The sequence below is a fragment of the Biomphalaria glabrata genome, chromosome 6 (genome assembly GCF_947242115.1).
Source record: "Biomphalaria glabrata chromosome 6, xgBioGlab47.1, whole genome shotgun sequence".
In the NCBI taxonomy this organism is placed as follows: Eukaryota; Metazoa; Mollusca; class Gastropoda; family Planorbidae; genus Biomphalaria; species Biomphalaria glabrata.
In genome coordinates, this window is record NC_074716.1 from 41291147 (window position 1) to 41318119 (window position 26973).

Below are 26973 nucleotides of genomic sequence, written 5' to 3' on the forward strand. Positions count from 1 at the left end.
AATTCAAAATTAAAAAAAGGAACAAATAACAGCCTAATAATAAATCAGAAATGCTCGTTGTAGGCCAGCCATAGTTATGAGTCACAACTTAAAAAAAATGCTGCATGTGAAATAGCTAGATCTATTATTACGCCTTCTCAAAGGGCAACGGAATTACCAATATATTGTCATTCTCTTACATTGACTTTTTAAAACCTATAAATTTACTTTTTTCTAATCGTTTCTAAATTTGGTGAATTTTTATTCTTAATCCACATTTATAGTTCTAATTAACGACCAAAAACAAATTATCTGGAAGTAGTGGAAGTTTAAAAAATGTCACAAGAAATAAGTCTCTTTCTTTAAAAGGTAGGAAAAGATTTACACCTGTGCTGGCTCTAAATCTAGGTCATTGTCAAACACCTTACCTGTGTCACCGTTTCCGTTTTTTGAATGCTAAAAATAAGAGTCACCGCCATATTGACCAAGAACCTAATGCGGAAGTGGTGTAGTGCTCAAATAACTTTGTTTTTAAATAGTTTTAGCTTCTTTTCACATTCTTCAATATAAAAACAAATCAAGGACAACTTTGGCCATGGGGCTTTGATGCTATTCACCTTGTTTTACGTTGTTTTCTTGGTGAAGTTAGTCACCTCCAGAGCGCCGTGACCCATCGCCATGGCGGATAAGAAACTGTTGTTTTTGTGTCTGTTTATAAGCGTCTGCTTCGTCTGTTTTGTAACTCCGTCGCCATACGAATGGATGTACCATGACAGGTGGGATGTCATTAACGACATGTTCTCGAATGTGTCTGCCCAAAATTGTCGTTCCAAATCAAAAGATCAGCTCATGTTACCCATCGACGCAGTTTCCGCACCACCAACATACAATAGACTGCTGAGTTCTAAAACCTATTCCAACAGGTCAGTATGACTAAAGAATTAAAAGATCTTTTCTGGATCTAAGACTCTATAGTCTAGTAGGCCTAATGACTAAGACACACTAAGTCCTAAGTAAATCAATTACATCTAGAATCTAGATTTAATCTATATTTAGATCTATAACAAAGTATAAGCATACTACAAATACAAGTAGCCTAGTAGGCCTACACAAAACAAATGGCCTTGATTGAAGACCTAAAGACACTAAAGTAAAGAACAAGTGGTATTAGATCTGTGATCTTAAATTTGTTTAATCCTTGTTGACAAGGACAAGAAGACATAGACATAAGTTCCACACAGCTAAAATTTATTTTTAGCTCCAACTAGGTTACCTATGGCCTATGGATGGACTGGGTGTAAATTTTGATTCTATTGGATGTCCAGAAATCCAAGTCTCTTTTCAGGAACTCTGAATCTGATCACCAAATTCCCATTTATACTTTTAATGTGAACTTCCCAAATCATTAAAATTTTGTTAGGCAGAATAGTGCTACTTACATGTAGAACATTTTGTAATTTAATCATTCAACTTATTTTACAGATTAGAAATTTCATATTTCTGCATTAACACTTTATAAAGCAATGTCGTTGAAATTTCTGTCATTAATCATAAATTGTGAAGAAACTCTGTTAATAATATGTTATATATACACATATTAATGATTAAAACTTCTAGGCCTGTTAGGAATTTAAAAAATTGTGCACAGATAAACATTGATGCATTAAGCTTATAAAATATGATCTCATGTTTTGAATGAACATTTGTAATACATAAGATATGTATGTGTGTGTGTGTGTATATATATATATATGGATATATATATCCATCCCAGTGGCGCTACAGCCCATGAAAGACTCTGGCCTGCTTCAACACATCCCTCCATTCAGATCTCTCCTGGGCCTTTCGTCTCCACGCCCTAGCCCCAAGCTGTTAGATCTGCCTCCACATCATCAATCCATCACATTCAGGATCTGCCTTTGGGTCGCCTACTTTTTGTTTTTTTGCATATAAATATATATATATACAAGGCTTTTTTTGTGACAGTATGCGCCGGTACAGCATACTGGTAACTTTTTCAATGCAGGAAAAAAATATAATATTACGTTTCTTGTATTTTAATGTTTATTATTAATTTATTAGTAGTTAAAAGTCAGGCAATCCATCAATGAGTACTGCCAAATATTGTTTTTACAATAAAATCACTATAAATATAGATAGATTATAAAAGATTATATAGAGATACTTTTATTCACTCAAAAGCTACACATTCACAAAGATTTTATCTCGTGTCCCCTTGGTTTGAAGGCCAAGCTCTAAACCCTAAATAAAATCCTAAGTGCTGCTAGTAAGATCAGTGGAAACAGCCAAGCTCCACTTTATAACCTATTTGAGAAAAAACATTCTTAAGAAAGATACAAAGTTTTCAAACATAAAAACAACAACATTTACCATCACAGAGAAGTCACTGATCACAAAAAAAAAGAAATAGTCACAGAAAACTTTTCTGTTCCCTTGGTAATAAAACTATTGAAAAAAAAAAGTCTTTTTATGTAAACTCACATTGATGTTTGAATGAGACTCTGATGTGAATGTCCCTTGCAATATAGCTACATTTACCACAATTATTATATGGAATACAAACCATACATTGCACTTTGTACCATTAATTGTCATTTTTTGTTTTGATCTTTTTTTTTCCTCATGCAAACAGAACTGTCCTTCTGCATGTTCACAATATGGCATTGAACAGAGCTTTCTTTTATTCACTCATCTACCAAAGACTCAACAACACTTGGGACTTTGCCACTCAGCCTGGTCTGATGTATATTTACATGTCAGCTGCAGCAGACATCTCAGCAAGTGCTGGATTTATCAATGGCTCTGGACTTTTCTTTGACAACAATTGTTCCTATCCTAACTGGTAAAAATGCATTTCAGTGCTTCAAACATGAAAAATTATATGAATTAATTAGGTATTACTTTAGTTTTTTATTCTTTTGTAATATTAAGAGATGAAAATTCTTGTATTGAACATTTTGTCCCTTGAGCAATTCATCCATTTAGTTGCACATATATGGTATTCAAGGGACATGTGAAGTAGTGTTATTTTTATTTACCAATTTTTACATTTTATGATAATGATTTCCAGTAACAATTAATAGAAACAATTATAAGAACCAAATGAGCAGAATGGATTTCTTGTAGTACAAAATGGAAGCAAATAAAATTCAACTTACAGATTATAGTGTATTAAATTGAAGGCTACATACATGTGAGCAATCCAAAAAGAAATTTAGCAACAAAATTTTACAGACATATGTATAACAATGAAATTACCCTGTTAAGAAAGAAAGCATTCAAATATAATTGTACTGTAGTGTGCAGTACACATCTTCATATCTGGCTCAATATTTTTTCTGGGCTTCCTAGTGGAAGACCTTGTAGGAGTTGTTCTCTTCCTTTTGTCAGCCATGTTGATGGGATACGTTTTGATCTTTAAATTCTAAAAGAAAAATTAACAAAGATCTTGTGCATACGTACACCATGAGAAAGAGTTTTATCACTTTGTTGAGATGAGCTCTGTCAGTCCAGGGTATTACATACAACACACACTGTGCTGGCACATTTCCACATAAAATTAAAAAATTATTGTTCTGCCATCCATCGTATGTTTTAAATTTTGGTGTATGTATAACGGAGTTAATGGTTATAAAGCATTATATCACTTTTAAAGAATGAAATGAAACTATAAATTTAAAATTCAACTAGGATGCTTGTTTATACTTTTAAGATATATTTTGTTAAATGCTTGAACATAAAGTAAGTTTTGTTAATAAAATAACTAAAGACATGGCAATATTTTTTTTTAAACTTTGATTTATTTGATTATCTAGCTGACATTTCTGATGGGTTTATACTCATTGCACTTTTTAAAAATTTTCTGCTAAATTGATGTGTTCTATATATAATCTCTATACAGCCTACGGAAAATAGTATTTTCCCATGCAAGATTTTTCTTGTCCAAGTCCACATCTAAACTGTAAGAGATCTAATTCTAAGTTGATTCTTCAGTATTTGTAAATATAAAGTTGTATGTGTATGTGTATTCAATCAGGTACACTACCATGGACTTTAATAGAACACTGCCATTGTTTGGACCCAAAGCCTGGAGAGAAGATGATTACAATGAGCCCACAAACTATCTGAGAGAACCCACCAACTCTACCATTGACATCTGGGATCTTGCTGCTGGTAACGCACGTAATTACACTGACAAGAGGTACAAGGGCAATCCGTGGGTGGATTTCTGGCTGCCTGACTTGAAGGCAGACACAGATTCTACCAGAAAGTTTACATACTCTGTGGCCATAAGGTATTCCAACACCACTGGCAAGTTCAAAACCCCCGACTTTGAGGAGTTCAAATTCTTTGGTCCTCAGCAACCTGGTAGTGAAGACCCAGACACTATGTTGCCTGTGCGTGTGACAAGGCCTTATTTTGATTGTGGACAGTCCAACCGTTGGATTGTGACTGCATCAAGTCCAGTTGTGGAGTTCATGCCAAGATATTCAAACTTCACTCACTTGAGGAGACCAAGGTAATTTCAATCTATTGCTTTTGTTTACAATTAGTAATGCAAATGTATGCACTCTTGAAAGTACTCTTTCTCTCCATAATTATTTTCCATGTTCCGACGGTATTAATAATTTTAATCATGTGTAAATCACTACCCTGTTATAATAAAACTTAAATAAAATAATTTTTTGTTTGCTATCAGAAGTTCTTAAATTTAGTATAAAATTGAAGGGGAATGCAGGGGAACAAATTGATGTTCATACAACCAAAATTAAATTTTATTTTGGATTTAAGAATAAAAACTTACTGACTGTAGACAATCTAGGCAATATTTTATGACCCAAATTGAACTAAAAGTATTTTTATTCGTATTTCACAAAACTTAGTATATAACATAAAAAATCGTCTAGAGTTCACTATGCCATATAATTACCATACACATCATTATGTTTTAAAAATATGCCTTTTTTTAAGCCCCACTCTCTAAAAACAAAATTTTCGGTAAAAACCCATTGAAGATTAAAAAACATTAGTTTCACAAACTATTCAGGAATAAATTTTAAGCAATAAAAAACATTTTGGGAGAAAAGAAAACAAAACAACTGACTTTTTAAGCATCTACAATGATATTCTCAGTTCAACTGAAAGAATGGGGTCAAATTGACAATCTTATTGTCGATTAGGAGAGTAAGAGTTAAGCACTAATGCTTTCATTTGCTTGCTTTTATTGCATGATATACCTGTACCTCAAAGCTATGTGGAGATTTCTTTGGTAGGCAAATTAGTGTTAGACATTAAAGGAGAAAGGAAAGTGCCTGTTCATTTTTCTAGTCTGAAATTGTCCTTGACCTTAGATTACTTTACAAATATATTTTGTTTGTCTTAAGAAGTTCTATGGTCTAACAAGTATGACAAGCTTTAAAAAAAAATACAAAGGGCAATCACTTCTGATGTTAGTAAAAAAAAAAGGAGTGATAGTCCAATTAAGTCCCTTTTATCAGTTGATTTGTGTATTCAATTTTAAAAGTATTTGTTTTGGTCTTGGCTATAAGGCTTTCTTTTTAAAAAAAGGTTTTTAGAACGCCCTTTCTTTTTCATTGTTTCATTAATACTTGGTGAAAGTGATTGGGGTGGGATTGTTTCTTGAGAGTATAAGTGTCACTCTTAAATTATGCCCCTGTCGTGTACCTGGCTGTTGGTTGAATGGGTCAGCCCAGTGGGAGTATTGTAAGGTCAGGAGTGCAGAGAACAGTTAATCAGTTAGGTCTGTAGTTGTAGGTTGTGAGACAGAAATGAGGTAGTTGAATAAAGTGCTTCAGATTGATTTTAAAGAACCATACATTTTTTTTTTCTTTTAATAGATGTTTGTTGCTTGAAGTTAACATTCAATAAAATTAGAAAATAAAATCGCACTAGTGTCATTTATTATTTACTACCTTAACAATGATTTAGCATCACCTTAAAACTTATTTAGATCCTATGTATCTATGTTGACTATTTAGATTGCATATTATATATGATTAGTAATATATTTTTAGAGAAGTAAAACTGCTATTAGATGATCTCAATAAAACTAATATTACTCAGCTTTTTTTTAATGTGATATATTATTATTATTTACAAAGATATCGAACTCTACCAACAGGCTTCAATAAGAAGCCTCTATAATAGCTACATATATTATATATATATTATAATATTATATTATATATATTAGCTACTTAACCTGAGATATCATCTTGTTAACAGTAGACACACAAAATCTTAATCCTTTAAACTAAGAGACATGATTATTCCAAAAAAAACAATACTATTCTCACTTTCCTTACAAAATAGTATAGTGTCTATTCTTTCAAATATACAAAATTAAGTACTATATTAATGTATTCTTTTTAAAAATGCTAAAAAATAATCTAAATACAGTATCTTTCAAAACATTCTTGGCATATAATATTTATATATATTGCAATTAAATACTTTATCTTAGTTTCAATGTTTCTAAAAATGAAATTTAAGAGTATGAATTATGAAGAAGAAGTAATAGACATTATAAGGAAAAGGGAGGTGACTGTTGGTAAAACAAAAAGATTGTTGCCTTCATTTGGTAAAAAATAACTTCAAGTGTATGGTTCGTTCTTGTCCCTCGGAAGATCTAGCATCAGTTGTACTAGAATGCCTTTTCTAAGCAACAGTTAACAATTTGCTGATGTATTTAGTCCTTTTTCTTAGCACTGCTTTTTTTTTCTGTTGACTACCATTTTTACTGTGTTGCTAGCTGTCTGGAAAATATGATCATTTGTAATAATAATCATCTTTATTACCCATGGTGCATCTGTGTTGCTTTTCTGGTGTACTAATGAAATCATGTCACACTTGGATGACTGGTATGTGCTTAGGACTGTCGCCTTGATGGTTATCAGTTTGAACCCTACTCTTCCCTAATCTTCAATTCTGAAGGAATGCTAGAAACATGTAAAACTTAGGAATGATTGTACATTTGAAAATATTAATCCTTTCTTACTTCTTCATTCAATGTTTGAAAAACTGTTAGTCTCCCTTTATTAGGATGGCTATAGACTAAGTAGAAGGACTGCTTCACTGTTTTACAGAGCATTCAGTTCTGCATTTTAAAATAAGCACATCTTTGTTTCTACTTTATGCATTTGAAAATTGTTATAACCCATGACATATATCATAAATCAAAATAGGATGCACTGTTAAACCTTTGTTTGCAAGCATTTGCATTCCTGGAGTCTGGTTTTAAAGACTCTCCAATATCAAAATATAAGTGTACATCAGAAATAATTCAAAACTAGGATGGTATATGTCACTATACTGTTCTTATCTTTCTTAAAGGATGAGCATACATAGTCAATTTGTGGGGCTTATAGAGTTATATAATTTGAGCTTCTTTGAAAAGCACTTTCTACCCTATTGTTAATGTGAGATCAAATGCAACTCAAATGCTCTTAAAAATATAACATTAGGCATTAAAATCAAGACAATTATCTTTACTAGTAAAACAGTTGCAAAAGAACTAAATTATAATAAAATTTTGATTAAGATATTTTTAAAATTGTATGTGTTCTTTTTGTTCTTATTATTGAAACTGTAACTATTGTACAAAACATTAGTTACTGTTGGTGAAGGGGGGGGGGGGAGTCAAAGGTTAGTGGGTATAGGCCTATATATATTTTTTTTTCTTGAACAAATATAATTTTTAATAAAGACAAGTATAAACCTGATGTGTGTGTATGAAGATCCAGGAGATATATTGTCTTAGTCAGAACCCATCCAGTAATGGCATGTCTCTTTTCTTGTTTATTTTACCCTAAACCTTTCCCATGATTCAGTTTCTCCCTGGGACAGAGCTAATCATGGGGTCAGTAATGTATACCTTTTGTCCTGCTGTAGCCAATAATTGCCTGTCATGTAGTCATGACATGCTGACATTGATACAGTTGACTGCTTGACTTTGTTTACCTGGACTTGCCTTACCCACATAGACATTTCCTGGTTGTCCTAGTTAGGTGTTCAGACATATAAAAGATAGGCCACCCTATCCCACTTTTTATATAATATGACATTTTAATTTGCATTGTCTCTTGTAGTTTGAAACTCTTACTTATCTAAGCTCATATCATATGAATGTCCTGTATTTTTGCAAATCTTTTATACAGTAGAGTAAAAACCCAAAACACAGAGTAGCACCTTTACAAATGTTTTGATTGTATTTTGAATAATTATGTTTTATTTTGCTGTGTAGGCAGGGCCGGATTTAGGTATGTGGAGGCCCCGGGGCAGGATTTTTGAGGAGGCCTTACAATTTTTCCAAAATTTTTATAAAAATCCACTTATGAAAATACTTATAGAAGAAAGAAATAGAGTTCTTGTAAATTTAATCTCCTTTTCCTTTCAAAAAAATATCTAATATGCATACTTTAGTTTATAAAAATGTGTATATTTTTAATTTTGTGTAGGTTAAGGCCCTTGGTAGATGCACTGTCATTAATCTGGAGATGTATTTACTTATTCTGAGCATGCTGCAAGCGTACACTTTCTAATCACATTTGTGGCAACCTGTATGTGAAAATAAAATGTTAGGGAAAAAAACTAAAAGTTTCTGACCTGTTGAAATTCTGATTTTTTTTTCTGATATTCTTTAGTGAAGGCCCCTTGTGATCCCCTGACCTCCCTTAAATTTATCCCTTTGTGAAGCTCTAATAAGTATCAGAGGGAGGAATTCTATAGATGGCTTTGTAGAGAAATAGAAATTATCTCTAAGTATTATAAGGGGAAAAAATAATTTAAAAAAATAAACTCTTGCTCTCCTGGCATTGTGTCACGCTGCACTGTTTTACTGTTTTTATTATAGTCATTTTAGCATCACAATTCACAAGCAGTCACACAGTCATACTAGATAAATCTATAATGTTTTGATGTTATCACTATTAACCATCATTTGGCTATGTATTTTGTTGGTTGTTTTGTGTTATAGTTTATGGTTTATTTTTAGATTATATGATTTCCATGCCCCAGGTCTATTGCAGCAAATTATAACGTTTCAATGAAGATTGTGTTCTTACAATTTGGCCCAAAATATTTTGTACATTTTTTTTTAACTCTCATCATATTTTTATGATTTGATTTTATTATGCCATATTGAGCGCCTACCTGGCACATTAGCGCTCCGAGTTGACACCCTACCTAATGCAATTCCCTACCGTCCTGCAAGAGATCTGACTTTACAATGTTCATTTTTAGAAACGTTCCTAGTGTATTCAACAAACAAATAGATCTAGATCTATGCATTGGTTTAATCAAACCATATTGTTTAGTGTCCATAGACATACATAAATATAGACTGGATAAAGGAAATAACTTCATGTAACTTGAAAACATGTATATCTATTGTTGTCGGATTTCCGAATTCTGAAAAGTTGCATGATCTTCAGTCTTAGAGATTAAACAAAACCACACTGCTGTATAATAAAGTACACAAAATTGCAAGTCACAAATTTTCGTTTCATAAAACTCTTTTATCGGCCAGTCTATAGTTATTTATGTCTATGACAGTGTCACAATAGCCATATTGCTTCCCTCTCTTTTTTCTCTCGCTCATTATGTAGATCAGTGTTTCTCAAACTTTTTTGTCTGGCGGCACAGTAAAAAAACTACAAAAATTTCGCGGCACACCACGAAAAGCAACAGTTGTTTTAAAAACAAAGAAAACAATATTTTACCCGTTTTTAAGTATTACATTTAATGTGAAGGGTGTGCCTCTTTTTGAGAGCAAATGCGATCTAATCGAGGCTCCAGAGTCGACAAACAAACTCCATTTCATCGTCTATTGTAAGAAGTCTCTCTCTTTTATTAGATTTGATTTCAGTCAGTGCTGAAAATCTAAACACACAAAACCATGAAGATGCAAATGGAAGAATTATTCTGATTGCTTTTAAACTGATTGCAGGATATAACTTGTTGATTGAAATCCAAAACATATCCAGGCTTTTCTCGGCAAAACTTGACTTAAGAACTGCATCGTTTTGTTTTTTAATCTATGAGCTGCTCTTCTTCTTCAGTTGTAAGATTTGTAGCTTCATTGTTTCCAAATGGAAAGCTGACCCATCCATTCTCATTACTTCCAACTGTTGCAAAGTAATGCTGCAATGCTGACTGCAGGTGTGTCAAAGTGTCCAGAATTTCGGGGGTGATTTCTTTATTTTAAGCACATTCATTGTAAGTAGGAAAGCAGTCGAGGACTCCTTTCGAGATCTTACTTTGCCACAAAGACAATTTTTCACCAAATGACTTCAGTTTTGAAGATGCAGTGATGATGGTTTCTGATGGTCCTTGAAGAATAAAAATCAATGAATTTAATTTGTCAAATAAATCAGAGAGAAATGTCACCTTAACCCACTAGATCTCGTCATGAATAGAAAATCCAAAGTCTTTTTTTTTTTTTAATGAAATCAGCTTAGCCTTGAGTTGGACGACGCGCTTTAATACTTTTCCCCTGGATAGCCAACGAATGTTGGAGTGATACAGCATCATACAAGAGATATTTGTAGTCTGAATCCATTGCTTCACAAAGCTCTGAGAAAAGTCGGGATGCAAGCGGTCGAGATTAGATGAAGTTTACAACTTCAATCACTTGATCCAGAGCAGACATCAAATCTTTCGATAAAGATTTGAAGGCAAGAGCTTCTCTGTGGATCATGCAGTGAACAACTAATACATTTGGATTTTCTTGACGCACAAGAGTGACGAATCCCTTTCTATTTCCCTGCATGGAAGGACAGCCATCGGTGCAAACGCTGACAGTTTTTCCACTGTAGTTTGAATAGCAAAATGTTTCGTTCACCACTTTGAAAATATCTTCGCCTTTGGTCGTAGTTGGTAAGTCTTTTCAAAATAATAATTCGTTGACACATTTTTCATCCTTTATGAACCGAATAAAAGCTAGCAGCTGGGCCTTGCCGCTAACATCAGTGGATTCATCAACTTGAAGAGACCACAGCAGAGACACTTCATCGTCAGTCACGTCGAAGTCTTCGCAGATTTGATCTTGTAAATCTGACGATAAGTCTTCAATTCTGCGCGAGATAGTATCATTTGACAAAGGAACTTTTTTAACTTTTTCGGAGGCATTGGGTCCAAGGATAGTTTCAACAACTATTGCTAAAGCTGGTGCAATGACTGATTCAGCTTCTGTGTGTGCTTTCTTGCGTTTTGCTAATAATTGAGCAACCTTATAACTTGCAATCAATCCCTTTTCTGGCAGCTTTTGGTACTTCGTAAGTTTCTTAGCTTGTTTATTTTGTTGAGCGTTGATGTTTTCAATGTATTTCTTCGGTTGCGCTTTTACAGCTGGATGTTTTGTTTCCAAGTGTCTCTTCAATTTGCTTGGAACAAGCGCCTCATTCGACAGAGTTGCATTGCAGATCAGACAGAATGACAATGGAGAATCTTCAGGTCCAGAAGATATGAAACCATATCCGATGTACGCAATCTTCTTTGTACCTTCGTTTGGTTCCTTGCTTTTCATTGAACGCTTTAGCAGTTTCATTCTTGCTCTCCATGGATAACAATGAATAATGCTTATTGATAATTTGTTATTATTAGCATACACTTAACAAATTTACATAAAACACATCGCTTATTATTATCGTTACCAATTCAAGAACTGCTGTGCGTCTGCTAAGGCGGCCAACTTTTAGTCATTATAATAATATAACCTGAAGAGCTAACAGCCCTTTCCGTCACTATGGAGCGATCCACTACTATTACTGGTCGTTGTAAGTGGGAATGTCATCGCAACGTAAAATAAAAATTTAATAGTAGACAGACCTGTGTAACGCCTGCACGTGTGGCGTTCTGAAAACTCCCGCGGCACACCTGCAAATCTTCGGCGGCACACTAGTGTGCCGCGTCACACAGTTTGAGAAACACTGATGTAGATGCTTACTTTATATTCTTTATATATTCTTTATACTTTTTATTACTTTCATCTCATGGCGAACTCCCTGGCCATTTCCGGCGTCTTATGTGAGCTTCTACCGACCCCTCCCCAATCTCTTATTTTCGTTTTCCCATTAACCATGGCTTCAGTCTTATATTTTACCCCCCCTCCCTGCCTCCTTACCTCCAACGGCCCAGCTCCTATCTTCATAAGAACAAATGTAGCGCGACTCTGTGCTGTCACGCCTTACAAGACTCCCCTCCACCCCCACCCCCCGGTCAATTGATCTCTTTCTATTATTTTTTTTTTACCTCTATAATGGTGAGAGGTGACGGGAAAGGGGTGTGTCCGGGATGGGAGGGGGCTAGCTTGGTGTTGGCTGGAGGTAATAACAATGTTCAGTTTGAAGTTGTGTCAAGGCGTAGCGGGACCCAGTGTGTACAAAGAGAGGGAGGGAGGGGAGGGGAAGGCTGAGTTGGATGTTATCAGTGTTATATCCTGGTGTTTGAGAATGCACAGGCTGGCTAAATCCTTGCCTTTCCGCTTGATGAGGGGGCTGACGGTGACCTGCATGACGTCATCCCTAGACCAGCGCTGGGACCTAAGCACACCTTGTCAACTAGTGAAACGCCCTTGAACGATTGCCTCTCTAACGCTGGTATACAGTTCTCCCCCCCCCCACCCCCCATCCAAATACTCTTCTCTTGGTTCAAGTTTTTGCCCACGCGATGTATGATAGAGCATAGTTAAGCATCTCTGACCAATGTAGCCGTGAAGTTTAGTGTCTTCGTCCAGATCCATTTCATTCAGAGAAGTCCAGAGTAGGAGGGATCCTTTTCACAAGTAACAATGTACTTGTATAAGGGACACACGATGTTCGCCACTTTAGGTTAGTAAGTTTGCTTGACTTAAGCACCATTCCAGCTGAATTTAGTTTTAAGTCCTGAGTATTGATTATAATAAATTTGTTGATTGAACTTGTCTTGTGTAATGTGTTTAGTTTGATTGTTAAGCCAGTTAAGGATTCTATAAAAAAAAAAAAAATAGCAACTAATTATCATTTTAAAAAACCTGTGACTGTGACACTTCTAGATTTAAAAAAAAAGTAATACAGTAGACTTGTTTATTAGATCTATTTAATAAAAAACATTGCTTAAGAAAATATTCTGACTAAATATAATTATAGATCTATTAATTTTATTAAAGATCATGGATTTTAGTTTTATGTTCTGAGTTAAGTGGTGTATACATATTATGATTGTATATTAATTATAGATCTATATCTATTAGATCTAGAAGTATCCCAATAAAGTTTGTTAGATTTTCACAACATAAAAATAATAATCACTTTTCTTGTGGGAACATCGGATGCTTTAGCCTTCTGATAAATGCATAATGTATTAATTCTGTGATTTAATAACTACTCCAAAAATTTTACATAGGACAAATTTGTACAAATGTTCCTGCCCTAGTGCTATTAGAACATGGCAGGGTTGTCAGGAAAACTAATGACTTGGCAGAATTTATGTCATTTATTAACATACATGACTACACAGATTGACATAGGGACATGCGTCTTTTTTTTTCTAAGTAAGATCTGTATTTTATAAGATACCTTATATTAAGCACTCATAAATTAGACTCTTTATATATATCTAATAATCTATAATCTTCATAATGATATATATTCATTTTTCTAACACTACTTATAAAGACAGCTTTTAAAAAGTGAAAGTTAACACCACCTTCTATACTGCACAGCATGCTGAAGGAAATAATCATGGGGGAATAAATAGGAACCCAATAAAGTTCATTTGATAATACAATCTTTGACGAATAAATAACATGAACCTAATAAAGTTGATTTAATATAAGTAATCATGAGTGAATAAAAATGATATACAAAATCCTAACAAAGTTAATTTATTAAAAATTACTAGTTCAGTTATTTTAATCATTCATTAATTATATTTTTTAGTGTTTAAATGTGAATAAATTCTTTCTGAATGTTTTTTTTACCCCCCACCCCCCACGACCAATTTTGAACCTAAAAATCCTGGCTTATTTTCTGCTGTAGCTGAAATAGCAACCTTGACTACCCTCCCCTGCCACCCACAACCTCTCAACCTGAAGTAGAGAAAATGAACTAGGCTGATGGGCTGAGAGAAAAGTGTGCTGAAGGATTTAGCTTGAAGGGAAAAAGGAAATAGAGGGAGTGGGGGGGGGGGACGCTAAACATTATGTAACAAAGATACTGCATTGTGCTTTCAACTTGTGCTCCCCTTACACACTGTGACTGTAGAAGTTCGATTGAAAACATTTGTTGTTCAGGGTTTGGTTTGTTCTTCAGCTAGTATGTATAAAACAAAAAAAAGAAACTTTGTTTATTCATTATAATCACACATTAACATGATTTAGACCATGTTCTGACAATTTCATTGCTTAGTTTTTTCATTCTGTTCTTTCCTAAAAAAAAATTAAAGAACATAAATGTTAAATCAACAAAGTGCTCTGGTTGTATTGAATATGGAACTAAAGCAAAAAAAAAAAAAGCCTAAGTAAAATATTGAAAAGAAACTTAAATGCATACTCTATATAATTATATACTTTACCAAAGTTAAAAAAAATTTATGAAAGCAATTTTTTGGGCCGGAGGTGGTACATAGATACCACTAAGCCAGTGCCTGAAATTACATTTAGCATTTATTTGCACTTATTAGAATTTATATATTAAAGTGCCTAATCCAATTAATGTACAGATTATCTAGATTGTGCAGATTAACCAATCTCTCATCCCTGTGGTTGTGGTCCTGTTTGGGGCATAGGCCACCAACTAGCTTCCTCCAGGTGTCTCTCCAACATCCCCACATCCTGTCATCTGCTTGGCATCTACATCCCAATCCCAACTCCATGTATTCCTGGGCCTTCCCCTCGTCCTCTTTACTTGGGGGTTCCAGGTGATGGCTTGCCATGCAGTGTTGGATGCAGGTTTGTGAAGGGTGTGGCCTATCCTTTCCAGTGTCTCTAAAGAATATCTACTTCAATGGGCTACTGCTTTGTTCTTTGCCACAGTTCGATCTTGTCTAGCCAGCAGATCATAAGAATCTTACTATGGCAGGTATTGAATACCTGTATGATGAAAAAGAATCCAGATTAATATAATATGTTAATATTTGTAATTCCAATTTTACCTATGTAAATTGCATATTTACTGCTTCTGTACCATTAAAGTTTAGGATAGTTTAGGGTTAGAGTTAGTTAGGGGTTAATTATACATGTAAACACACTCTATGTACAAGTTGGAGAAAGGTTAAATTAGAGCGGACAAAAGTTAAGTTGAAATAAGAAATGAAATCTGAATTATAAAAGTTGTGTGGTTTTGTTTGACCTTTATCTCATGTCTTCTTTGAGACTTAACAGGTCTTTTCAGAGATTTCTCAGGTCTTCTCCTCTGAAACTCATATAACCTTTTCCTTTTACTCTTATTAGACTAACAAGGATTTGACATCAATATATATTAAAATAACCTTGTATTAATGTGGAGTAAACTAGAAATCTTTTATTACACAAAGGTCCATCCATCCATCCTACTATCTACTCTACATATTATTGATACACAACATATAATTTTATGATCAATTTGATATTTCTTAAGTGAGAGATTATTATTTTTTTTTTTACATATTGTTGCTTTTTTTTTTCTAATTTCATTTTTCAAAGTCATTTTCTTTTATTTTGTTGCAGATTTACTGCTGTATCTACAATTGATATGGAGTTTGAAAGAATTGACATGAACCAATGTCCTATCATGCCTGGTAATCCAGCACCCAATGCATTTGCTGGTACAGCTAGGTGCAGACCTTCCACATCTGTAAGTTGATAGCATAGAGATCTTATTTTTTAGTGGCTTACTCTACCTTCAGTCATAAAAATGAAATGTTTGCCTGGGCATTAGCTATGGTGGTCAGAGAAATGTTGCCTACACAACAGTTTCCTCACTTCATGCAGCTGATGTGTCTGATACAGTGTCACAGGCTCTGCCAGGGCGTAGCACTGTTTGCTGCAAGCTACCTAAGTGTCAATGGCTCCTGATCTTTCCTAATGCTTGACTCCCGAAGCCTTTCTCATGTATGGCTGCAAGTCAGCCAGGGTTTAGATTCAGTGTTTCCCTCCTGCTTAAACCTTACTGGCTTAGGTGCCAGTTATTCGTCTTTGCCCCTTCTCCTGTCTATGATAACTTTTGCCAGACCCAATATCTGAACCGCATGTGAAGGCCAGGAGTTGGACTGGTTGTTAGAGGCTATTTGAGAAGCATGCCATTAGAACCACTTTTTTAGGTTGTTGAGTGCTTATTTCCATGACCACTTCCAGCAATAGCAACCTTACTGTGCCAATGGCCTACTGCATTTGTTTATATTTCCATTTAAAACATTTAATTATTACTTAAGTTGTTTAATTCTTTTTTTTTAGTGCGAGCCCTTGATGGGATATGGCTTCAAAAGAGGAGGTTATCAGTGTGTTTGTAATCCTGGATATTATTATCCCTGGTGGCACGATGGACCCTTTCTTGGTATTGAACTGGAGCAAGCCACTAAAGCAGAATGGGAAGTTGGCTTTGACTGTCTGACAGTTGCAGGTAACTTTTTTTTTTATTGTTTTGTAAGGAGTAAGTTCACTTACAATTTTTTAAACAATCTATAAAGTGGGTTACAGCCCTGCCATTTCTTGAACTTCACTTTACCATCAGTTTATAATTTTGTTGTGGATGACCTCACTATAATTGGATGTGCAATTGTGCAGTTTTTATAAAAAGAATAATATAATTTAATAGAAAATGAAATCTTACAATAAAATTTCAAACAGAAATTTTCTGAAAAAAACTAAAGTATCCTCATTCAATATTAGGAATACCATGACAATGTTTGATTATTTAAAAAAATGTATCTTAGCCCTGTATCTTTTAATTTGAAACATTCAGCATTATTTCTAAGACCTCTTTATATTCTTGGTGGAAGTGTTCAATGAGCTTTAATACATAAAAAGTATAATTTCACTACATGCTTACTATTAGTAGCAGTATTAAATTCTGAGTGATAAAAATAAACAAAAAATTAATAATAAAAAACATAACCTTCTATAACCATTTTTTTTTAAAACCTAGTCACAGTACTAATTATCTTTAAAATTAAACCTGATTCAATCAGACTCAATCTACAATGCTAACCTTACCTGATAATAGAGCTTAGCTATAATCCTAACCCTATACCAAACTTAATTGCTAACACTAAACTTCAAAGCACTTATTGATGTCTAAGAAAGCTAGGTACATTCTAAAGAATATCCATTACATCGATGAATGGAATGGCACTAGAGAATTTAAGTATCGACATTAATATGGGGAACTGTATTTTGTTCATTTGGCAGAACGAGTTTACCCAGAATCGCAGTGTGGCTTTAGGGCTGGTGGATCTACAACAGATAGGATTTTCTCCCTGTGGCAGCTACAGGAGAAAAGCAGAGAACAAAAGCAGTCTTCTTTATAGCTTTTATTGACGACCAAGGCGTTTGACCTTGTCAGCAGAACTGGCTTGTTTGCAGTAGTAGAGAAAATCGGCTGTCCAAACAAGCTACGGGAACTAGTGTCAGCTTTTCATGATAATATGCAGGGCACCGTACAGTTTGACAGTTCCGCCTATAGGCCATTCTCCATCAAGAGCGGAGTAAAACAAGAATGTGTTCTGGCTCCAACACTATTCGGCATCTTCTTTTCAGTTGTACTCACCAGCGCTTTTAAATCCCTGGAAGATGGAGTATACATTTACAGCAGATCCGATGGAAAGCTATTTAACCTGGCACGCCTTAAAGCCAAAACGAAGAGACTGCGTATCTTGATTATGGAAATGCTGTTCGCCGATGATGATGCTCTCATCTCATTCACAAGAAGGATTGCAGAGGCTTGTGAATGCTCTTGCAGCTGCTAGTCAAGAGTTTAGCCTTACAATAAGCCTCTCCAAGACCAAAATCATCCCAAGACTAACCAACAGAGATGTCTGCAAGCAAGACATGAGAGCCACGGGCATCGACCAAAGTATGTGGAAGGAGATAGCCCAAGACCAGACAGCATGGAGACAGACTGTACGTGCTGGTTCGAACTTCGCCGATTGCAAAAGAAACGAAGCTGCATCAGCCAAGAGAAAGAAAAAGGAAGTGCCCTGTCTGCTAGCCCTAGGACAGATGCATATACATGTACGAACTGTGGCAGACTCTGCCGCTATAGAATTGGCTTGATCAGTCACTCCCGATTTTGCTCCATCTCAAGACGTAGCCAAAGCCAGTAACTCATCTGGGCGCATCCATTGTCTTCCGAGACAGAAAGAGCCATATATTTTGTTGATTTTAACAAAAATGTACAATTTAGTTATTTATTTAGTTGTTCCTAAGAATAGGGTTTCTTAATGATATTAAGATTGAAAAATCAGTAATTATAAGTTTCCAGGTGAAAAGTCTATATTATTTATGTTTTTTTTCTGACAAGTTTGTTTGTGTGCATATACTATTCTCAAATCGTCACATTAATTTTTTTTTAAGATCGTCAGGTCATCCCTAATGTCATGCCAACCTTTGTAAGGAAGAGGAGGTCTGTGGCCAACAGCAAAAGTTTATTTTTGCAAGAAGTTGTCCCAGAAGACCAGAGTCCACGTCTGACTAGAACACAGAAGAAGAAGCTCATCCCAACCCTTGAAGCTCTGCGTGAAGAGTTAAAACGAAAGAAGGCAGAAGAAAGTAGCACCAACCCCAAAGTCAACCTGAAGAAAAACAAAGTTGCAAAGAAGGCAGTAAGTCATTTTCCTATTTTCTCAGTTGATATATTTATAAAATGATCTAATTATAGATAAATTTGGTACTCTCTACTGTGCTAATTTCACTTTTAAGCAAAAGACAAACTTGATCAAAATAGATTATTTGCTTGATTAGGTTATAGTCAGTAGGTGTATGAATGGTACTGTTTTGTAAATCAAAAGTTTTTGCATCTGATGTAAAAGCTTTTAATTTAAAGCATTCCACATATTTAACTTAGTCAACAATTTCTTGTTAGTATGAGCCTAGCAGGGCACACAGGCGCTCCAAGCGTGAAGCTACAGATGAGCAGGCTGTTAATCGCATGATGAGGATCTTGCAGAGATATCAAGAAATCACACCTGTCACCTGCAAAACCAAAAAGGCTTATGAGCTCCTGCTACCTGGAGATGCTGCTTATGGTATGCACACTCAGTTTGAAGCACAAGGTCGTACTGCTCTTCGTCTGGCCCATTTCCTATCCAACTTCCTTCAAAATGTGGATGAATATGAGGTTAGAGGATAAATGATTAGATCTCTATCATTGTTATATGTATATATACATTTTAGCATTAAAGGAATAAAAAGATCCTCAAATAATCATGTCCCTTCACAGTTGCTGAAGTCATTTGATTTAGATTAATAATTGAAGTAATTTATTATTTACAAATTACTCTATTAATGGCAAATAACTTAAAGCCTCAACCAATGAAATTTTAAAAAAATTTAATTATCAATATTTCTTAAAAATAAATATAGTTGAAATATTAAATTTTTCTGAAAATCTTGTAGGCCTACTTAAAAAAAATGAAGTGAATGTTACAAGATGATAGTTATGAGAAGAAAAAAACTTTCTCTTTTGAGTTCATAGATAATTTGTATTTTGTTTTAGGAATTTGGTAACCTGAGAGGTGACCGACGTCTCAATGAAACTCAAATTTTTGGTGAGGTCATTGCTAATGTAATGGCTGACTGGAAGATTGTTGGTGCAGGCGTCTTCTTTGATCGGTACAAATTCCGCATGTCTCCGCCTATCAACAATACAGATCCTCGATTTGTAAATGGTATTACAAGAGAGTTTTTTGGACCCTTCGCTTGGAGAGTGAGAGCCACTGGAGTTGGAAGTGTGGGTGGAGCTGATTTCTTCAGAGCCATGGACTTTGCTGGTCTGAAAACTTACTACACTGATGAATCCTGGTTCAGGAGTATGAAGTTTAGATGGGCCACTAACTTTGTTGGTTTGAAGAAATTTACTGCCAAACCAATGATAAGGTAGGAAATTGTTTGTTTTTTTATGTCTTTTACACTGTAAAGTTGTCATGGCAAGTATCAGAATTTTAAGCTGAAATCTTGTGTTGTATAGAAAGGGAGCTTCACTTTTTTTTTTTTTACTTGTGTTCTCATTGATCTAGAATACTGATTTGAAACTACAAAGAACAAAGAGGTCTAAACATTTTTATTAGGTATAAAGAAACATTTCCAAGTTTAATTTTAACAAATGTGATAGCATGGTGGACAGTTGGGTTGCCACTTAAATGCAAAAGCCATGACAATGAAATAACATTTAAAATTTCTAATTAACATGAATGACCTGTCTGTATTTTTAATGTAATAAACTGTGCAATCTTAAAAGTTTTGTTTTTGTTTTTTGTTTCTATCAGCTTAACATTTTAATTTTGTGTCATCCTGCAGATCCAACTACAATGGAACCAGTCTTGTTAGATTTGAGTACTATCCATACACCTACAGGGCAGCTCAATATGAAGATGGTGAATGGCTTCGCCCCCAGTTCAAATGTGATGGCATGGTGGACAGTTGGGTTGTCACTTACCTAGCCCCATTCTTTGGCAAAGATGATATCAAGCAAAATATAGAATTCAAGTAGGAATTAGTTTCAATTAAAAGTATCATGTAGAATTATTTATCATTGAGGAAACATTTGTCCTTAATAGGTCATTCTCCTTTTTTTTTATTATCTTCAACCTGATAAAATGATGAAAGCAATTATGGTGTGATGATAATTATTTTGTAATGTAATTTATACTGAAACTGTCCTCTGGTCTGTCACATGTAGGGGTGTAGTGTCTGTGGATGTCTCGCTAAATGAGCTGAGTCTGGACCAGTGCCCAGGAGATTTCCACACACCCAATGCTTTTAAAAATACAGCCCGGTGTGATTTTGAATCTCAATATGTAAGTAAATTTTTTTTTTGCTGTATGAAAGGCTTCATTTTTATTTTCTTTCTCGTTTAGTTTCTGATAATGCTGTTTATTTTATTTTTTATTTTTAGATGGCATTAATTTTATTTGACTCATTTATTCTATTAAAGAATGTAATTTTTTATTCTTGCATTTCAAAGTTGTGTGTTTGTCTGTATAGTTTCTATTTTACTGTTTTTCATTGTCTGTTGTCTATGAATGTTGTCTATGTAGCTCTATGTTCAAAACTTTTTGTATTTTGTTTTGCATTCTGTATAGGTGTATTTTGTAATGCACATAAAATACTATTTTTACTTCTTAGTATACTTTAAAGGCTCATTTTTATTAAAAGCACCTCTATTTCTGTTTTTTCTTTCATTTTAATACAAAGCTTGTTGATTTTCAAAAGTTACAATGTATTTTCCTATCTGCAAGTTTTTAACATCATTATAAAGTCTAAGGTTATTTTGAAGTAAAAAAAACAACAAAAAAAAACTAGCAGGGTCTCATGTAAGTTGACACTTATTTTAAACCAGCAAGAGAGGCATGATGGGAACAGGTAGTTTGTCCCCAATTATCTGCCCAATTTGTAAGGGCTGGGGGGATGCTTGTGTGCCCAAACTATTAGCCCCATTTATCCCCCCCCCCTCTCCTGCCACTGGAAAGGAGGAAGGTATGGGGTGTCACTAATTGGAAGAAGTATTGTATTACTGTCAGATGTTGTTTACCTGGTCAGGCATGAGAGGTGTCTTGAGGTCTAGATTGGGTGTAGAATGACAACTTTTCTTAGTGAGAACAAAATGTGTGATAGAGTGAGGTGGATAATAATCCTAATTCTGATATTGGCTAGTGGTCAATGTATAACAATAATTATTTTGAATGAATTTGTTTTACCTTTCATGGAATGCTTGATAACAGAAGTTTGTTAGTACTTCATAAACTATAATCAGTATAAAATAATATAATTTCATATTATTGAATAATTAGTATGTATAACCACATCAATATGTTACAGTAACAAAATCTCAAAGCTAAAAAAAATCAGGGGTTTTTTTTTTTGCTTTATCTGCCACCATAGCTCTTAACATTAACCATAAGCAATAAAAAATGTTTTAAATAACATTTTCAACAAATATAAAATTTAAAAAAATCCTGATAATAATAAGGCCTTTCATTATAAATTTAAATATTTAGTTTAATATTTTAACTTGATCAGCATCAAGCATTTAAAATGGGCTAAGTAGAAAAATCTTCTTTAATTTCTTTTATTTGTTTATGAGAATCATTTATTTACGATGATGCAAGTTTTATAAAGTAATCAAGTTAAAATATTTTGGGTAATTTTTTTTCTTTATTATAATAAAAGATGAGGAGTTTCTTGGCAGCAAAGCCATGGATGGGCTTGGTTGTGATAGTTTGCTGTCAGGATTACTAAATTAGTTGAGATGTCTTAATGTGCATTTATAAGGGCTCATTCAGTTTACATTAACATAGCATCATTTTAGTCAAATATGCATTGCTATTTATTTATTTTTCTAAAATTTTTCATAATATTTGTTTTTGAGTAATCAATCTGGTTGGATATTTGATTTTTAGGCAGTATTTTGTTTATCAAACTATTAAGCCTATACCTACAAATTTTGTTTCATTAGCTAATTAACACAAAAATTCTTTAAAGAAAAGCTTCATTTTTTTTTCTGTCAGGTTTCTAATTAACCAATTCATATTTTATTTGTTGCCTAAAGCAGCTTGCCGTGCATGTGTTGTTCATGTTGTTTGATGTTCTCTCGTTTTCTTGTGTTGCTAAAACTTGCACTCCTGTTCCTGTCCTTGGCACTGGCGGAATAGTCACGAGCATCAGAAAGTGATTGTTTCCTGGTGTCAAAAACAGTGGCAGTGACGTCCAGCACTAAAGACAGGAGTGAAGACACCGCTTTAAGCATGATTATATTTTTCTTTTTTAATTTCTTACAATCTTATTTTTAATTTTTTTATCTTTATTTATTACTTATTTCATTTTGTTTTTCATTCAGCTCTACAGCTTATTCTAAATCTTTAAAGGTGATAGCAATTATTGTATATAAGACATTATAAAGCTTTTATTCATTCATATCACTTTATCTACTAAAACCACCATATACAGTCTAAATGCAATGACAATATTTTGTGTATATTAGAGCCCAGTAATACAAATGAGGCTAGCTAAGTTGCTCCCCTTCTTGTACATGTACTGTGGTTGAATGCTGCTGGCTGTTATAAATGCTTTCAAGGATGAGATGATAATAATTTTAGAAGATTCTAATGTGTGGTTTAAAAAAAAAAAAAAAAAGCTTTTAAATAGCTTTACTTTTATGCTTAAAACATGCTCAGAGTGCTAAGGTCCAATCTAATTTGTGGACCAGTGGGGGGATCAGAAGGTTTTCCGTGCTACCTTTCTGCGCTCAGTAAACACAACTCTGCTCGAGTCGGGTATTGAACCTCAAGCCCCCTAAAACATAGGTAGCCAAGCAAGAACAAGTTCAAGTGTACTTAGCCTCTTGACCACGCTTCCCACCATTTTCCTTTGTTTTTTAGATGGATTCTCGTTTAATCAATTCAAATTTTCAACTATGTGTTTTGAAGTGAATATAGTTGAAATTATACATTCCACCTAAATCAAATACTATTATTTATCACACTTTTGTTTCTCATGTCATTTTAGTGCACTATGATTGAAGGCAGGAGGTACAGCACAGGCTACTATAAATGTGAATGTCGTCAAGGCTTTGAGTACCCATTCAATGACCTTAATTGGTACTATGATGGTCAGACAATGGAGCAGGAGTATAGAAAGATGATGCAAGGCCTACCAAATAGGTGAGACCATTATTTAACATCTATATGTATGATGTGGGCTATCTCCATGTATGAAATTCTAGAAATAAAAAATCACCCTTTGGGTCAGGATTTTGGTGATTTTACAATCACAAAAGAGATACAAGACACAGATAGCAAAAACAAACAGACACAAACACTCTTTTGTTCCCCTGGCAATCAAATCATTAAATAGAAGCAATCTGATATAAATTTTTCACATGTAAATTATGAGTGAGTGTGGTGTGAAAGTACATTTTTTTTTTTATAGTTATAATGTTTTTTGTTTGGTGTAATGTACAAATTGTAAGACAAATTTCCTTATGGACAATAAAGATTATTATTATTATTATGGTTACTAAACTTTTCCCATTCCAAAAATGATAGTATGGAACTTGTATGAAATTTTGCTAAGTGTATTGAGTTTAATATAATAAACAGTAGCTATCACTTAACAACATTGCCTTGCCTGTTGACAACTGTTATCGTTAATCCTCACCTGAAGAATTGTTTTGTGGCCTATCTTTAATCTCCCAAATGTGTTGAAACATAATTGAAAAAGCGTGTCTCTCATCACCTTTATTTGATTAGCTTGATATCATTCTGCATATGGGCGTAAGAATAGTTGTAAGACGGCATTACACCTTGTCAATATTTGTCTAGTTGAGTTGGTAGTGGTGGCCTGACACTTAAGGTATTGCTACATTTGATGTCATTTATCTTGAGCTTCTGGTGTTGAAGCTTTTTTTGAGGTTGGCACTTTTGAGCTGTCATATTTGATTAGAGCTCACCATGAGGCCTCTTCTCTGAACATCAGTAACATGATATATCCAATTTTCAATGTACATCATTTAGCTTGGCAGAACCATTGAAAAACTTGGTATATTGAATTATTAGCATTGAACAAACAAGAAATGTCTACCACATTCTGTTAAGGCAACTTTATAAGCTTAGTAAACTGTTTCTTACAAAGAAATTATGAATAGCAGCAAACTAATAGTAAATTGTAAGGAAAATAAAATGAAGGAAGTTGATCTATACTACAGTTTCTTCATTACATGTACAAAGAGTCACTCTGAAAAAACACTCAATTGTGTTCTTAAAAATCAATCTTTTCCTATTTGTCTTGGTTATGTTTAAAGACATTTGACTGCAATTGTAATTGAATTTGAAAAAATTCTACCTTATCCGATTAGAAATTATATAAGTTATACGAAACATTGTATATTTTTTAAGACTTCAGATAATTGCATAACTTCCCAAAAATTAAAATAACAGATAATAGGCATGATCGATCATACTTTTAGAAAGTACTTATTTTAAAATGTTGACAATACTGAAATGTATTTATGAAACATTTAGTCCCAGAGGGCAGGCCTCGCCTAATAAAATAACCACTTTGTGAAACTCATCTCCTTTTGGACCTTAAAATTGTATAAATATTATTTCACATACATCCCTTTAAATATTGTTCTTAAAGAAGTATTAATCTTGTCATTTCAGATTTGAAACACTCAAGTGTCGTAAAGCTGGTGCTGCTGCTATTTCCGCTAGTTTATTTTTATTTGTTAGTGTAGCCACTATTAATTTCTTGTTATTTAAACATTAATACACTTGTTATTGAAGAATGTTCTTTTTATGTGTATCAGCAGGAAAACTTAACAATTCTCTATATTTGTATGCAAAATTTTAAGCAATGATTTTTTAACCTTCTGTGAAATATTGCATGACCTCAATGCTGAAAGTCTGATCTCTTTGAAAGTAAACTCTCATGCTTGTGTGTGCATCTGGACACTACAATAATCTCTTTTTTTTCTGTTCATGTCGCCAATGTTGTACATAGATCTTATATATATATATATAAAAAGATATGTAATACAAATTTGTTTTATAAATATGTATTTGATTTTTTTTGTATGTTACCTGTTTCATAAAATCCTACCATCATTTATTTACTGTAAAAACTTGCACTTGAGAACATTGCAGTGATGCAGCCAAATTTATGTCTGGTGTGTGTGTGTGTGTGTCATTGTAAATAAAATCAAGAAAGAGATTAATACAAGTTGTGTGTGTGTTGGTGCTGTGCTGTATATGAAATCACATGACATCATATTTATATTGCTATGTTATATTCAAAAACATGGTACAGGAAAGTTTTAAATTTTTTTTTTGTTTTTTTTGCTGCATCAGATGTTTCAAAGAGATTAGATTGGAATGAGTTGGACTTGATATTTTTGTTAATGGTGATGTTACTTGATGGAGTCTTAGTTTTCAAAACAACTAAAGTAGCTATAAGCTGGTAGATTTTTTTCACTTTATTTGCAAATCAAGTACATGCATAATAGAACAGTTAGTTAGCTGTTAAGATTCTAATGTACATGGCATGTTTCTAGATGAAATGGGTTGCCTCAAGTAACTTTATTTGTGTAATAGACAGGTGAATTTGGGAAGTTAATTGTACTCTAAATATAATATTTATCTCATAAAAATAATGGTGGACAAGCTAAAGAAAAAAGATACTGTCTATATAAATACTAATTTCTTGTAATATTCTTTCATGTATATACAAATTGTTCCTTAGTTTGGACAAAGTTTTCTATTGTTTAGTTCACTTTTTTGTTTACACTTTATTATTCCTCTTTTCACATTTTTAAACCAACATTTTTTATAAATGGTTCAAATATATAAACATATACGACTAATTTCCTTGAGGCAATACAATTATTCACATAGATCTATTTGTTTAAAGTATGCAAAGACTTGACTTGCTCAAAGATGAAAACAATTATACAGTTCTACTAGTACAATTGGTCAGCTATATTCTCATAGCACAGTAATTTTTAGATTTTTAAACTAACTTTCTGATAGTGATAATGTTAACATTAAAGATTTGCTACAGGCAGCAGTATATATTGATAGCAGTAATGCCTAAAGATATGTTAACAATTTGCTTTTCATTTTGCTTTTGTAAGATAAAATAGTTTATGGTGTTATGTATAAACATTCCAATATTCTGTGCTCATATTCAATGAAATAAAATTTTTATAACTTTTGTTTTCTAACTTTTTTTGTGTGTGTTTTTTTTTTTTAGTTGTAACCTTTGGATGCACTATTTAATAGATATCT

General features: G+C 33.6%; 1 protein-coding gene across 1 annotated transcript; it reads left to right on the top strand.

Annotated features, from left to right (window-relative positions):
* Positions 1 to 401: 401 nt before the first annotated feature.
* LOC106073439 (uncharacterized) lies at positions 402 to 26909 on the top strand. Its single transcript, XM_013233992.2, has 12 exons — positions 402 to 902; positions 2633 to 2842; positions 4037 to 4519; positions 15704 to 15830; positions 16430 to 16595; positions 18548 to 18795; positions 19056 to 19310; positions 19689 to 20068; positions 20489 to 20677; positions 20871 to 20988; positions 23696 to 23850; positions 25351 to 26909. Exons 1-12 carry the CDS (start codon positions 658 to 660, stop codon positions 25454 to 25456), a joined length of 2682 nt encoding a protein of 893 aa, XP_013089446.2. The 5' UTR covers positions 402 to 657; the 3' UTR covers positions 25457 to 26909.
* The last annotated feature ends 64 nt before the right edge of the window (positions 26910 to 26973 follow it).

Bases quoted from the DNA above. Each gene is read 5' to 3' on its own strand.
- LOC106073439 (XM_013233992.2), top strand. From the start codon at position 658: ATGGCGGATAAGAAACTGTTGTTTTTGTGTCTGTTTATAAGCGTCTGC. The intron at 2,843-4,036 runs GTAAAAATGCAT...GTATTCAATCAG, and splicing joins AATTGTTCCTATCCTAACTG to GTACACTACCATGGACTTTA. The intron at 16,596-18,547 runs GTAACTTTTTTT...TTTTTTTTTAAG, and splicing joins TGACTGTCTGACAGTTGCAG to ATCGTCAGGTCATCCCTAAT.